General features: G+C 36.6%; 1 protein-coding gene and 1 non-coding gene across 12 annotated transcripts in view; one reads left to right on the top strand and one right to left on the bottom strand.

Moving 5' to 3' along the window:
• PHF21A (PHD finger protein 21A) overlaps positions 1-15,625 on the bottom strand; it is a 171,501-nt gene that overhangs the window by 17,257 nt on the left and 138,619 nt on the right. For all 11 annotated transcript variants that reach the window (XM_074372119.1, XM_074372116.1, XM_074372115.1 and 8 more), the window contains 3 exons: positions 3,839-3,937; positions 1,220-1,271; positions 387-466 (listed from right to left, as the gene is read on the bottom strand). In XM_074372119.1, coding sequence (XP_074228220.1) covers positions 387-466; positions 1,220-1,271; positions 3,839-3,937 — 231 coding nt within the window. The remainder of the gene's footprint in view (positions 1-386; positions 467-1,219; positions 1,272-3,838; positions 3,938-15,625) is intronic.
• On the top strand, positions 15,141-15,244 carry LOC123619627 (U6 spliceosomal RNA). The gene has a single exon (XR_006728308.1). It is a non-coding gene; the product is annotated as a U6 spliceosomal RNA (small nuclear RNA).

Here is a 15,625-nt window from a genome sequence, read left to right as displayed (position 1 = left end):
CAGCATGTCCAGAAACAAGCCACCTAGTCAGTGCTGGTCACCCCAAGGTCTCGGTGCTAGCGGGATCTACCACAGGTACCAGGCTCTGCGAAAATATTCCACAGGGTCTGCCTCTGCTTCAGAAGACACTCCTGTTCAGATAACAGGAGTTAAATTTTTAAGGTAGGTCTGTATCTACTTTAACTTTGGAAAAAAAGCTAAGGGGGAAAACAGTGAATAATAAAAATGAAATAATGTGATCAGCCAGAGAAAAGTCCATCATTCCACAAAGCTGGCCAAGTGCTATCAGGGCACTGCCCTTAAGCAGGGTTTCAGCTGGGGGCGCTGAACAAGTCATGAACACAACTGGAGAAGCGAGGGGAGGGCCAAGGGCTGGCCAGGAATACCTCTGGCTCAAAGACCGCGCCGCTGTACACTGGGTTTGCTGTTGTTCTTCTTTTTCGCTCTTGCCTCTTGCTTTGGATTTCTTGGGAAAGCAAAAAGTGCGGATTAGAAGAGGGGTATGAAGAACCTCAAATACTGAACTTTGCTGGTTATCTATTGGTTTTCCCATAACAAATCAGAAATGAGGGCAAGTCTCCTGATTTCACTGCAACCTCAGCAGAGGCAAGCTCGCTGCTGGAAACAAGCATGCGGGACCATTTACTCTCACCCCTCAGAAAGCAAGGCCACACTGTCCTACAGTGCGGCTCTGTGACTGAGAGCTTAATAGTAGATAACACCTACAAACAAGCTGTCCTGGTTTATTTTTAGATCACTGTAATATAGGTGTGGATGAACTTTACCCATAGACCTAGACTGAGTAACCACAGTTCACCATTCTTGAATTAAATAACTAGGACCGGTATAGCTCTGTGACTAGTCTTAAGATTCTGATTAAACCTAGAGTGACTGATAAATACAGACAGGCTTGTCAGAGGGGCATTTGTTACTTTGTGCTGCCAGAAAAAGAAAAGTTTCTCTAAGTGAACAGAAGTCACCTTAATCCATGCAGCTAGGGAAGCTTCCCCAGGAGAGCAGTATGCATAAATAATGATCAGGAAAGAGGCAGAACATTAGATAGAGGGAAGGTAAGTTTACTCCAAAAGAAAGTCCACACTGGTTGAACCATACTCTTATTTGTGTTCCAAGTTTCTATTCTAATAATCAATCAAACGCCATTTTCAAGAACAAAGCTCTAGGCCAGAAGCAAGGCAGCACCATGAATGTCTTCTCTTACCTTCTAGATGGTCATGTGTTACCAACCCTAGAGACACCATGAAGGCAAGTTTCTGTGCCAGAGAAACAAAAGAAGAATATACTTTAGTTTGGGTTCTCACAAAGCCAATCTCTGTTCCTAATCAGACTCCTCGGGAGAGCCAGCCCAGCGGCTGGTGGCTTGGAGGAAGCCAGGTTCAGGTAAGCACGGGGTGGGCACCCTCTACTCCTGGCAGCTATGGAGCCACTCTGATGGCTTTCGGATCTTACAGGGACCAAAAGAGAAGGACCGAGACCTACATCTTCTACTTTCTCAATGACAGAAATCAGCATCTTGAATGACCTAAGTTCCCCCCCCCCCCCGAAAAATCCTCTAAGAAAGAAGAGGACTTCACACTGAAAAAACACGTAGGGTTACAAAGAGCCTCCCATACAACAAGTTCCAAATGCTACGTATCATACCAGCTCAGGGTTTCTTACATTTTTACCTCCACTGATTGGACAATGCTAACTCAAAGCTAAATGAGTTTGGGGAATGATAGCAGGTGGCTCTGCTTAAATACTGTAATTTTTCAATCAATCATGGATCTAAAAATTATGAAGCCATGTCTCTCTGACCACTAGTCTCAGGGCTCTATCAGAAGCTAGACTGATCAGAATACTTGACTCCAAAGCTGGAATGTTAGATGCTTACAGCTGGAGAGACCAACAGATTTATTACTATTTTGCTCTTTGGTCACATGTGGTCTGGAAAATATGCCTTTATTTTCTGCTGTACCACTGCATGTGGTGGCTAAATATGCCAAATAATATACCATCAATTCTTCTCTTCAATGAATAAAACATCATCAGTTGTTAGGAGACATATTCCTGCAGAATTATTTATACCACAATTTGCTCTCTGAAAATCCTGACAATTTTACCCTCCACATTAAATATCATGATATTTGGGCCTGAAGTGGCAGGCTCAGGCTATTCAAGATACTGCGTGTTTTATGAAGATAACCCTGAACTAGCCACTTGAAAACACAGAAATGACATTTACCAGTATCCTCAGAATTCTAAAGAAATGGTTTAATTTTATTTCTTCTTCAAAAACTTAGGTGGGCACCTATCCTCCTGACAGCCAGAGTACCTCAGTAAGGAATAACACTCTTGGACTTGCTGCCCACTTTCTACACTGCATACATTTTGTGGTTGCCAATTAACTACATTCCTTATTTTCACCATTCCTTCAGAATTTAAGATTACAAGCCTAGACAGCCAACCACATCCTCTGTTAATAAAGCAGTGTGTGAACTGACATTCAGATGCACCCTTCTTTTAATCCAGTAACAGTTAAGTAACCTTCTTGGCCACTGACATCCAACTCATCTTTGCCAGTCAAGATCAAGCTCATAAAAGAATTATTAAATGGGGAATAAAAAATCTCTTCTGTGAAATAGATTTTTCAGTAATAAACAGAATTAAAAGTTGTCAAGAACTTTTGCCTCATCTATGTACCACACGTATGTCAATAACTAATTTATTCTCTTTATGGCAGTGGCTCTGTCCAACTAGAAATACCTGTCACTACACACGATGATACTTGCTTGCCCACACTGTGCCACTCACGGGAAATATCCCTGTTTCTTTTGATAAGAAATTTTACTAATGGCCTGCTCTATTTTTCCTCCTGCAAGCCTAACACTTGTCATTAACTTGTGGATGATTTTGTAAGTTTCTCAGTAATATGCATGCCTAGTTCTTTTTGGTTCAAGTTTTAGTCTCTTCTTTAAAGACAAATTATTCATTCATTTCATATCAGAAAGAATTATAATTTATACTTATTTTAAGAAAACCTGAACTAGATTAATAAATCACTGCTTTAAAAAAAAATGACACGAAGCTTTTGATGGCTTCATGCCACTATTTGACATGGTTTCATCACAAAGATCATCACAAAGAATGCACTGAGGATAGAAGGAAATGGATTGCTGGTCCAATAAAATCCAACTATCAGATATTCATCATCATATTACCCGTCCACATTTTTCTTTTATAGCTGCTTGTACAAAAGCATCAAACTAAAAAATTCCCTTGTCTAAGGACATACAAATTCACATTCTATATTTGTACCAGAGTCTCACTTGCTATTTAAGTTTATAATTCTACCCTAAGTTGTAGTACAGATGTTACTATTTTCATCCCTACTTTTATGCTTCAATGAACTACATTTGAGCTACTGATTTACTTGGGATTTGAGGATCTAAGGCAATACAAAGGTAACAATAAAAATGCACATGTAACACCAGTAATTGCTAACATGAATAGAATTTAGCTCAGTGAACTGGACATTTTACAAATGCTGGCTGAGACAAACAAAACATAATGACCATTAGGGAAGTAGTGGGATACCTGGGGAAATGGTCATTAATCTTCCAGCTCAAATTTGTGACATGTGTATGAAATGCCTGTTTGCTAGTTCATGGTCACTCAAGGCCACACTCTTAATCTGCCTGATCTGGCAATAACACTACTGATCAGTGAGAAAGCACAGGAAAAGAAAAGTCAAGTGATTCAGAGACCAAGCGCCCCTCCTGATGTGTATGACTAAGTCATATCTCATAGACTGAGTCATGCCTCAGGGGGCTGGGCCTACCTGAGGGTTCTCCTCCCGTTTTGGTTTGGGTGCAGCCGGTGGAGTGACAGTGCGGCTCTCTGTTTGTTTCTCATCTGTTTCTGTGTGGGATTTAATTGTCTAGGAGGGGAAAATTTAATGAAAATTCAGAATTCACTTTTTATTAAAAGAATAAAAGCAAACATGGTTTGTAGCCAACAAGAAAGAACATAATCGAACTGAAAGCATATTAATAAAGGAGGTAATATGGATTTCATTTTAGAAGGGGGAAAAGTAAAATGTAAGGCCCCAGATGAAATGATTAAATTGCATAACTAGAATAGATATAAATCTATACATACAATAGTCTAAATTAAATGAGCAGAAAAATCCATGGTTTAATTCCTATGTATAGAAATAAAGTACAGGCTGCTCTTTCTGATTTTAATGTATTTTAGGATGCATTGGGGTAGTTTTCCAGAAGCAAGCCCACTCTTGTTACATATGGGTCAAGTGACAGTTCATAGTGTGCTTAAGATCCCAATAACGTCAAAAGAAATCTTACATACATGCATTTCTATTTCACAACAATTCCAATCATAATCTAAGAGAGGTTGTAGAAATACCTTCACTTGGGATATTTAATAAACCTGCCTGTATCCTCCACTACAGGAGAGATGCAATTGCCAAGGAAAGGTCATCTTGCAAGAGGCTGACATCCTGATTACCTCCAACCTCATCTTCCAGATGCATCCATCCAAATAAAAGAAACACCAGTAGCATTACTATCTTCAGACACAAATGGCAGCTAGCAAACTGATAGACTGAGTTTGCATTACTATTCTTAACATGACCCAATGGCTAATTCATTTTAGGAAGCCCTCTGTAAAAAGTCAAATGATGTTAAAACAGTGGATATAAAACTATAAACACAAACCTAATTCACTTCTTCAAAATTAAAAACAATGCAGATGCAAATGATCTTTCTGTATGGCAACAAGTAATTAAATAAATGAGAGTGAAACTGTCTGATTATTGATGAGTAGGAGCCAAATGAAAGACTGGTTCTATAAGCTGGATATTAAAAGTTCTCAAAAACCGTTTTATTGTGAAATATTTTACTAGATCTGAAAAGCTAACACAGTCACAAAGATTTTTCACTTTCTTTCCTGGCCATGTCCATACCGGCCTCCTGCTTCTCATATTACTACTTTAGAAAAGTCTAAGTATCTGCTTGATTAATACTGTGGCAACCACTGTCCTGGGACACAAATGCTGCCCTGTTGTTGTTGTTTTAACCAGTGTCCTGTTGTATTCCCACCTCTGGACTATACTGCTATTTGAGAACAGGACTGTTCCACACTTCTGCACCCCTCTGCGCCTGGGCCTCCCAGAGAGCAGACATACTGTAAAGGGATGCTGATCTTCTGAGTGGGGAGTATGACCTATAAGAGGAATCTCTTACTCGCCTCTCTCTCTCTCTCTCTCTCTCATTCTCTCTCTCTCTCATTCTCTCTCTCTCTCTCGCCCCCCCTTCTCTCTCTCACACACACATGTTTTTTAACCAAAATGACACATTTCCTCCATAAAACAAACCACCAACATGTTTACAAGGCAACACAATGGGAAAGTAGTTTACAGTGACATTTTCTAAGGCCCTGGGTGCCCAGGAAGCTTATTTTCACAGCTCTGTGAACTGGAAGGACGGAAGTTCGAGGGAGGAGAGAGAAGAGAAGGTAAACAATACGGGTCTGCTGCTCCACTCCAAGGCTGTGTGAAGTCCCTTGGGGTCTCTTATATTTTATCTCTAAGGTTGAATAAAGCACGTAGTGGTAATGCCTCCAGAGAAAAGCAAACCAACTCCTCTCCATAAGGAATTATCCAGGGTTCAAATTTTCTCTCATGCCAAGAAGAGTACAATTATCTCAAGGCTGGATAAAGAATACCCAAAAAAAGATTAAACAATCAAAACACTGGGGGGTGTCTTTCTCTTATGGACCTTCCACTCTAGGGGAAGCCAGTGGCCACGCGGTGAACAGCACTAAGGAGGGGCCCACGTAGTGAGCAAGTGAACCTCCTGCTCACAGCCAGGGAGAAGTCAGGCCTGCCAACAACCACATGAATGAGTCTGGAAGTGAATTATCCAGTCCCAGTTGAGCCTTGAGATGAATGCAGTCCTGGTTATCTAGTCTGAATGCAAACTAGTAAGGGAACTTGAGTGAGGATGACAGTGCTAAGATGCAACCTGAATCCTGACCTCAAAAACTATGTGGGATGATAAATGTTTGTTGTTCTAAGCTGCTCAAAATAAGCAAAAAACATTAGGGAGGGTAGGGAAGTGACATCACAGAAATGGCAGGACAAGATCCGTCCTACTGAAGCAACCATTAAGCTGGCAGAAACAAACAGAATCAGCTTTTTAAAACTCTGGAATATAATAAAAAACTAAGAGCAACTGGGGGGCACTTACTAAAGAAAGAAGCTGCTAAGATTTACTAAGAAAACATTTTTCCTTTCCTACCTACAAATCCATCCCCCAGCTGGACAGAGGCTGTGGAGATGGTAACCTGTGTTCCTGGTGTGGCTTGCTGAACCTTGTTCTCAAAAAGTTGTGGTTATATATTCTGACCTTTCTGGTGGTTCCCTGAGGACTGGTGCACAGGCTGACCCTTGTTTGCCCACCTTAGGCTGGAATGGCTTTCCAGGTGCCATCTGATGAAAGGATCTAAAGACGTTATGTTACCTGCAGTTACCTGGTGCAAAGGGTGGGGGATGGAGTAAATAGGAGGAGAGGAGGAAGATTCTTGGAGGAGTAAGGGCTTTGAAGGCCTGTCACACATACTGGGGGATCCAGAGTGCATGGGGCATTCCCAGGGTTAGATACATATTTAGAAAATATTTGAGAGAACCCTAAGCTTGCACTTCTGGCTGGTCTTTAAGCTCTGTCCAAGAAAGAGGTCAAGCCTGAGACCGAGTTACAGGTGGCCTGGCTTAGCATTAAAGGAGCGCCCCTGCTGCTCAGAGCCAATCTGCAAAGACCAAGAAAGGTTGTTTGTTTGTTCATTTGTTTTAAATTACTTATTATTTCTTTTTTCTTCTTTTTGGCTCTAGTTATTTAAGTAAATCTAATCAAACAGAGGTTTCAGTAAGTACACATAACAAGAAACAGTCTTTGCAAAAACAGTTTGGAAAAGGCACTAAACAAACAACTGCAGCCCTCAACAATCAACAACAGTAAACCTCGGGAGGAGAATCTAATTTCCATAGTTATCACATTGTAATTTCAAAATGAAGAGTTTTCACAAATAATTAGGAGGCACACAATCAGGAAAGAATGGTCACTTCACTGGAAAAAAAGAAACCAGAGACCAGAAGGCAGTGGGATCACAATTAAAGTGCTGAAAGAGGGGTAAGTATAGCTCAAGTGGTAGAGTGAATTCTTAGCGTACACAAGGTCCTGGGTTCAATCCCCAGTACCTCCTCTAAAAATAAATAATTAATTAAACCTAATTACCTCCCCCCTCAAAAAATTTTTTTTAATTAAATAAAGTGCTGAAAGAAAAAAAACAACTATCAACCAAAAACTCTATTCCCTGCAAAAAGCTGAGGGAGTTTATTGCTAGTAAACCTGCCCTAAAAGAACTGCTAAAGGGAGTTCTTTAGGTTGAAATAAAAAGACACTAGACAGTAACCTGAAGTCATACAAAGAAATAAGAACTCCAGTAAAGGTAACTACAGAGGTTAATATAAAACCCAGTATTATTGTATCTTTGATTTGTAACTTTTCTTTTTCTTTCCTATACGATTTTAAAAAGAAACGCATAAAACAGTAATTATAACTCTGTATTAGTGGCCACACAACATATAAAGATGTAATATGTGACAATAACAACAAAATGGGGGGCAGAGCTGTATATGAACAGCTTTTGTATACTACTGAAGCTAGGCTGGAATCAAATCAAGTTATATTGTTAAAAGTTTATGAATATTAAGTATAATCCCCAAGGTAACCACTAATAAAATAATTAAATATATATACAGAAAAGGAAATGAGCAGGGCATCAAAAGAGAACACCAGGGGAAAAATACACAAAAGACAGCAGGACTGGAGGAACCGAGGTCCAAAAAAGACATAAGACGCATAGAAAACAGCAAAATGGCATAAATCCTTCCCTATCAACAATCACTTTAAATGTAACTGGATTAAACTCACTAATTAAAGAACAGAGAGTGGTAGAATGAATTTTAAAAAACATGACCCAACAATATGCTATCTATAGGAGACACGTTTCAAAGCCAAAGACACAAAAAGGTGTCCATCACAAAGGATGGAAAAAGATACTGCATGCAAATAGTAACCAAAAGAGTACTGGGATGGCTATACTGATATCAGACAAATTTCACTTTAAGTCAAAAATTGTTACAGGAAACAAAAAAGGTCATTATATATTGATAAAAGGGTCAATTCATCAAAAAGATATGACAATTTCAAACATAAATGCACCAAACAACAGTCTCAAAATATGACATCAATATTGACAGAACTGAGGGGACAAATAAATAGTTCTATATTAATAATTGGAGACTTTAATATCTCAACTTTAAATAATGGAAAGAACAAATAGAAATAAGATCAGTCAGGAAATAGAGGAAGGATCTGAACAACACTATAAACTAACTGACCTAACAGACATATAAAGAACAGCCTACTCAATAACAATAGAATACACATTCTTCTCAAGTATACATGAATCATTCTCCAGGATAGACCATATTTTAGGACACAAAAAAAATCCTAATCAATTTAAAAAGACTGAAATCATATAAAATATCTTCTCTGACCACAACAGAAAGAAACTAGAAATCAATATAAAGAAATACTAGAAAAAATTTTAAATAAGTGGAAATTAAACAACATACTCTTAAACAACCAATGGGTCAAAGAAGAAATCACTACAGAAATTTTCTAATTTCCCTGAAGAATGAAAATGAAAATAACAACATAGCAAAACTGATGTGATGCAATGAAAGGAGTGCTCAGAGGGAAATTTATAGCTGTAACAGTCTACATTAAAAAGTAATAAAGATCTCAAGTCAATAACCTAACTTTACTATTTATGGAACTAGAAGAACTAAACCCAGAGCCAGCAGAAGGAAGGAAGGAAATAATAAAAATTAGAGTGGTTAATAAATGAATTGGAGAAAAGAAAAACAACAGCATTAGTGAAGCCAAAAGTTGATTCTTTGAAAAGATCAACAAAATTGACAAACCTTTAGTCAGACTAAGAAAAAAAGAGAGACGACACAAATAATGAAAATCAGAAATAAAAATGGGGACATTGCTGTCAATCTTATAGTAATAAATAGGATTATAAGAGAAGACACTGAACAACTGTACATCAACAAATTACATAACATAGACAAAATGGACAAATTCTTATAAACATACAAATTACCAAAAGCGACTCAAGGAAATAGGAACTCTCAACAGAGTTATAACAACTAAAGAGACTGAAACGGTAATCAAAATCCTCTCAAAGAAGAAAAGTCCAGGACCAGACAGTTTCACTGGTGAATTCTACCAAACATTTAAATAATTTAACACCAATCTTTCTTAAACTTTTCCAAAAAAAAAAAAAAAAAAAAAACAAACCCAGAAAAGCAGGGAACACTTTACTCATTCTATGAGGTCAGCATTATCCTGATACCAAAGCCAAAGACATCACAAAGATTAAAAAATTACAAACCAATATCCCTTATAAATATAGATGTAAAAACCCTCAATAACATACTAGCAAACTGAATCCAACAGCATGTTTAAAGGATGATACACAATGACAAAGTGGGACTTACCCCAGGAATGGAAAATATTTAACAGATCAATATAATATACCACATTACTAAATAAAGGCAAAGAAAAACTATATAATTATCTCAATGCAGAAAAAGCATTTGTCAAAACCCAACACTCATTCATGATGAAAACACTCAGAAAACTAGAAATGGAAGGGAACTTCCCAACTTCATAAAGGGCATTTATGTGAAACCACAGATAGCATCATACTCAGTGGTGAAATACTGAAAGCTTTCCCTCTGAGATAAGGAACAAGAGAAGTATGTTCACTTTCACCACTGTCATTTAACATTGTAGCATAAGTCCTAATCAGAGTAATTAGGCAAGGAAAAAAATACAAGGCATCCAAATTGGAAAGAAGATTTAAATCTATCTCTATTTGCAGAGGACACGATCTTAGTAGAAAATCCCCCAAAATCCACAATCCAACTACTAGAGCTAATAAATGAATTCAGCAAAGTTGCAAGGTTCAACACAAAAATTTGTTGTATTGCTAATACACTGTAATTCATAATAGCAATGGACAATCCTAATAGGAAATTAAGAAAACAAATTTATAAGAACATCCCAAAGAATAAAATACCTAGGAATAAATTTAACCAAGGAGGTGAAAGACTTGCATGCTGAAAACTATAACACTGCTGAAAGAAAGAAAGAAAGAAAACATAAATAAATGGAAAAACATCCATGTCCAAGGACTGGAAGACTGATTATTGTTAAGATGGCAATATTATACAAGGCAATCTACAGATTCAATACAATTCCTACCAAAATTCCAACAGCCTGTTTGTTGTTTTTCTTGTAGGATTGGAAAAGTCAATTCCCAAATTCATATAGAGCTTTAAGAGTCCCTGAATAGCCAAAGTAATACTGAAAAAGAAAAAAGTTGGAGTACTCATACTTCCCAATTTCAAAACTTACTATAAAACTACAGCAATTAAGACAGTGTGGTACTGGCATAAGGATATATAGTTCAAAAGAATAGGACTGAAAGTCCAGAAATAAACTCATAACATCCATGGCGAATAGATTTTCGTGATATCTTTTTTTCTCATTTAAATATCATCTGTTGATTTTATTTATATATTTTACATATATACACACATACTCTCTCTTTCTCTTTCATTACAGGTTACTACTACAAGCCATTGAATATAGTTTCCTGTGCTATATAGTAGGACCTTGTTGTTTATCTATTCTGCCTATAGTTTGTACCTGCCAATCCCAAACTCCCAAGTTATCCCTCCCTCTCCCCTTTCCCTGCTGGTAACCATAAGTTTGTTGTCTATGTCTATAAGTCTCTTTCTGTTTTGTAGATATGTTCACTTGTACCAATTTTTTAGATTCCATATATAAGTGATGTCATATGATATTTGTCTTTCTCTGTCTGACTTACTTCACTTAGTATGAAAATCTCTAGGCCCATCCATGTTGCTGCAAATGGCATTATTTCATTCCTTTTTATGGCTGAGTAGTATTCCATTGTATATATATACCACATCTTCTTTATAAAATAATCATCTATTGATGGACATTTAGGTTGCTTCCATGTCTTGACTATTATAAATAGTGAACACTAGGGTGCTCTTACATAGAAATTACAGTTTAAATTAGAGTTTTCTCCAGATATACGTCCAAGAGTGGGATTGCTGGATCATATGGTAAATCTATTTTTAGTTATTTAAGGAACCTCCATACTGCTCTCCATAGAAGCTACACCACCAATTTATATTCCCACCAACAGTGTAGGACGGTTCCCTTTTTCTCACATCCTGTCCAGTATTTATCATCTGTGGACTTTTTGATGATGGCCATTCTTACTGGTGTGAGGTGATTCCTCACTGTAGTTTTAATATGCATTTCTCTAATAATTAGTGATGTTGAGCATCTTTTCTCACGCCTGTTGAATGCTCAACAGATTTTCAATAATGACGCCACAATCATTCAAATGGAGAAAGAATAGTTTCTTCAACAAATAGGGCTGGGAGAACTGGGTATTCATACGCAAAATAATAGTGTTACCCTTATTTCACACTACATATAAAAATTAAGTCAAAATGGATTACTGACCTAAATATAAGAACTAAAACCATATAACTCTTAGAAGAAAAATTAGGGGTAAATCTTCATGACTTTAGATGAGACAATGGTTTCTCAGATATGACACCAAAAGCACAAGCAACAAAAGAAAAAAATTATAATCTGGACTCCACCAAACGATATTGTTAAGAAAGTGAAAAGACAACCTATATACTGAAAGAAAATATTTGCAAGTTATATATCTGATAAAGGTCTGGTATCCAGATTACATAAAGAATTCTTACAACCCAATGACAAAAACACAAACAATCCAATTTAAAAATTGGCAAAGAACTGAAATAGAGGTTTCTCCAAAGAAAATATACAAACGGCCAATAAGCATATGAAAAGATGCTCAACAACATTAATTATTAGGGAAATGCAAATCAAAATCACAATGTGATACCACTTCACACACACTCAGATGGCTATAATTTTTTTTTAAAGGATAATACTGAGTGTTGGCAAGGAGGTGGAGAAAATGGAATATTCATACCTTGTTGGTGGGAATATAAATCGATTCAGTTGCTGTGGAAAACAGTTTGACAGTTCCTCAAAAAGTTAAACACAGAACTACCATATAATCTAGCAATCCCTCTGTCAGTTATATACCTCAAAGAATGGGAAACAGGTACTCAGACAAATACTAGTTCATGAATATTGATAGCAACACTATTCCTAATAGCCAAAAGGTGAAAATAACCCAAATGTCTATAAATGGAAGAATGGATAAACAAATTGTGATACATACATACAAACGGAATACACTTGGCTATTTAAAAAGGAATGAAGTACCAATACATGTTACAAGGTGGATAAATATGAAAAACATCATGCTAAGTAAAGAAGCCAGACACAAAAAGTCACATATTATATGATTCCATCTATATGAAATATTCAGAATAGGTAAATTTATAGAGACAGAAAGCAGACTGGTGATTGCCAGAGGGAGGGGAGGAGCAAAGAAGGAGTAACTACTTAATGAGTACTGAGTTTTATTTTGGGGTAATAAAAATGTTTTGGAACTAGATAGAGGTGGTAGTTGTACAACATTATAAAACTATCTAATGTCACTGAGTTCTTTACTTTAACATGGTTAATTTGATGTGATATGAATTTCACCTCAATTGAGAAAACAATTAGGTTGGGAAACAAACAAAAAAGATTAAGCTAAAAGTTTGGTCTCTATCAGAGATTATAAACCATTATCCAGACCAGAGGTAAGGCTGTGTTGCAGATGTTATTTTTGCCTATGTGGTGTTTAAACAGTTACCAGTACTTTTTGTTAAATCTCAAAAAATATATCTCAAAATCTCTGGATTTCTGGCTTTTCTTTAAAAAGTTTTCATCTGATAAAAATTGACTATTGTCAAGATGTAGAAAAAGCATTTAATAAAATTCAACATCCAATCATGATAAAAATTCTTACCAAAGTGCGTAAGAGTAAACATCTCAACATAATAAAAGCTATTTATGACAAACCCACAGCCAATATATTCCTCAACAGTGAAAAGCTTAAAAGTCTTCCCACTAAAATCTGGAACAAGGCAAGGATGCCTACTCTCACCACTTCTATTCAACATAGTATTGGAAGTCCTAGTCACAGCAATCAGACAAGAAAAAGAAATAAAAGTTATACAAATTGGAAGAGAACAGGTAAAATTGTCATTATATGCAGATGACATGATACACTATATATAGAAAACTCTAAAGACTCAACACAAAAACTACTAGAGCTGATAAATGAATTCAGCCAGGCAGCAGGATACAAGATTAACATATAGAAAACTGTTGCATTTCTTTACACTAACAATGAAGTATCAGAAAGCGAAAGAAAAAAAAAATCCATTTTAAAATCACATCCAAAAAAAAAAAAAAAAAGGAATAAACCTGACCAAAGAGGTGACAGACTTATATGCTGAGAACTGCAAAACACTGATAAAGGAAACTGAAGATGATTCAAAGAACTGGAATAATATCCCATGCTCTTAGACTGAAAGAATTAACATTGTTAAAATAGCCATACTACCCAAAGTGATCTACAGATTTAACTGCAATCCCTATCAAATTACCCATGATGTTTTCTCACAGGACTAGAACAAATAAGCCTAAAATTTATATGGAACCATGGAAGACCTGGAATTGCCAAAGCAACTCTTTTCTGAGGAAAAAGAACAAAACTGGAGGCATAACTCTCCTAGACTTCAGATAATACTAAAAGCTTACAGTAATCAAATCTGCATGGTACTGGCACAAAAACAGATGTATGGATCAGTGAAATAGAATAGGGAGCCCAGAAATAAAGCCACACACCTATAGTCAATTAATCTTCGACAAAGAAGGCAAGAATATACAACGGAGAAGACAGTCTCTTCAGCAAGTGGTGTTGGGAAAGCTGGAGAGCTGCATGTAAATTAATGAAGTTAGAATACACTCTCACACCATACACAAACTCAAAATGGCTTAAAGATTTAAATATAAGATATTACACCATGAAACTCCTAGAAGAGAACATAAAACACTCTCTGACATAAATTGTAGGAATGTTTTCTTAGGTCAGTCTCCCGAAACAATAGAAATAAAAGCAAAAGTAAACAAATGAGACCTAACCAAACTTACAAACTTTTGCACAGCAAAGGAAACCATCAACAAAAGGAAAAGACAACCCACAAATCTGGAGAAAATATTTGCAAATGATGTGACTGACAAAGGCTTAATTTCCAAAATATACAAAAAGCTCATACAAGTCAGTAACAAAAAGACAAACAATCCAATCAAAAAGTGGGCAGAAGATCTAAACAGACATTTCTCAAAAAAAGACATACAGATGGCCAATAGGCACATGAAAAGATGTTCAACATCACTAATTATTAGAGAAATGCAAATCAAAACTACAATGAGGTACCACCTCACACTGGTCAGAATGACCATCATTAAAAAGTCTACAAATAACATGATGGAGAGGGTGTGGAGAAAAGGGAACCCTCCTACACTGTTGGTGGGAATGTAAATTGGTGGTGCAGCCTCTATGGAGAGCAGTATGGAGGTTCCTTAACTAAGAATAGAGTTGCCAAATGATCCAGGAATCCCACTTCTGGGCATATATCTGGAGAAAACTTTAATTCAAAAAGATACATGCACTCCAATGTTCACACCAGCACTATTTACAACAGCCAAGACATGTCAGCAACCTACAGAATGTCCATCAACAGATGAATGGATAAAGAAGATGTGGTATATATACATGATGGAATACTACTCAGCCATAAAAAGGAATGAAATAATGCCATTTGCAGCAACATGGATGGACTTAGAGATTATCACACTAAGTGAAGTAAGTCAGGAAGAGAAAGACAAATACCATACAATATGACATACCTAAAATAACAGAATATAAAATATGACACAAATGTGTTTGCTTTGGCAGCACATATGCTATAATTGGAATACAGAGAAGATTAGCATGGCCCCTGTGCAAGAATGACATGCAAATTCATGAAGCGTTCCTTATTTTTTGGTTATGGTGGGGGATGGTTTGGGTGGGAGGAGGATAAATTAGGAGTCTGGGATTTGCAGATACTACTATACACAAAATAGATAAATAACAAGGTCCTACTGTTTAGCACAGGGAGCTATATTCATTATTTTGTAATAACCTATAATGATAAATATGAAAAGACAAATATATATATATGTATAACTGAATCAATATGCTGCACACCAGAAACTAACACACTGTAAATCAACTATACTTCAATTTAAAAAAAAATTGGCTATTGTCAAAAAGTAGCTGCCTCCTTGAGATGGAGTACATTACTTTGCAGTTTACCACAGTCTCTTCCACTTTTTATTATTTTCTTGACACCAAGGCCAAATTGTCAATTTTATCATGCTTG

Source organism: Camelus bactrianus, chromosome 10 (assembly GCF_048773025.1).
Source record: "Camelus bactrianus isolate YW-2024 breed Bactrian camel chromosome 10, ASM4877302v1, whole genome shotgun sequence".
Lineage (NCBI taxonomy): Eukaryota > Metazoa > Chordata > Mammalia > Artiodactyla > Camelidae > Camelus > Camelus bactrianus.
This window is presented reverse-complemented; position numbering and strand designations above follow the sequence as displayed.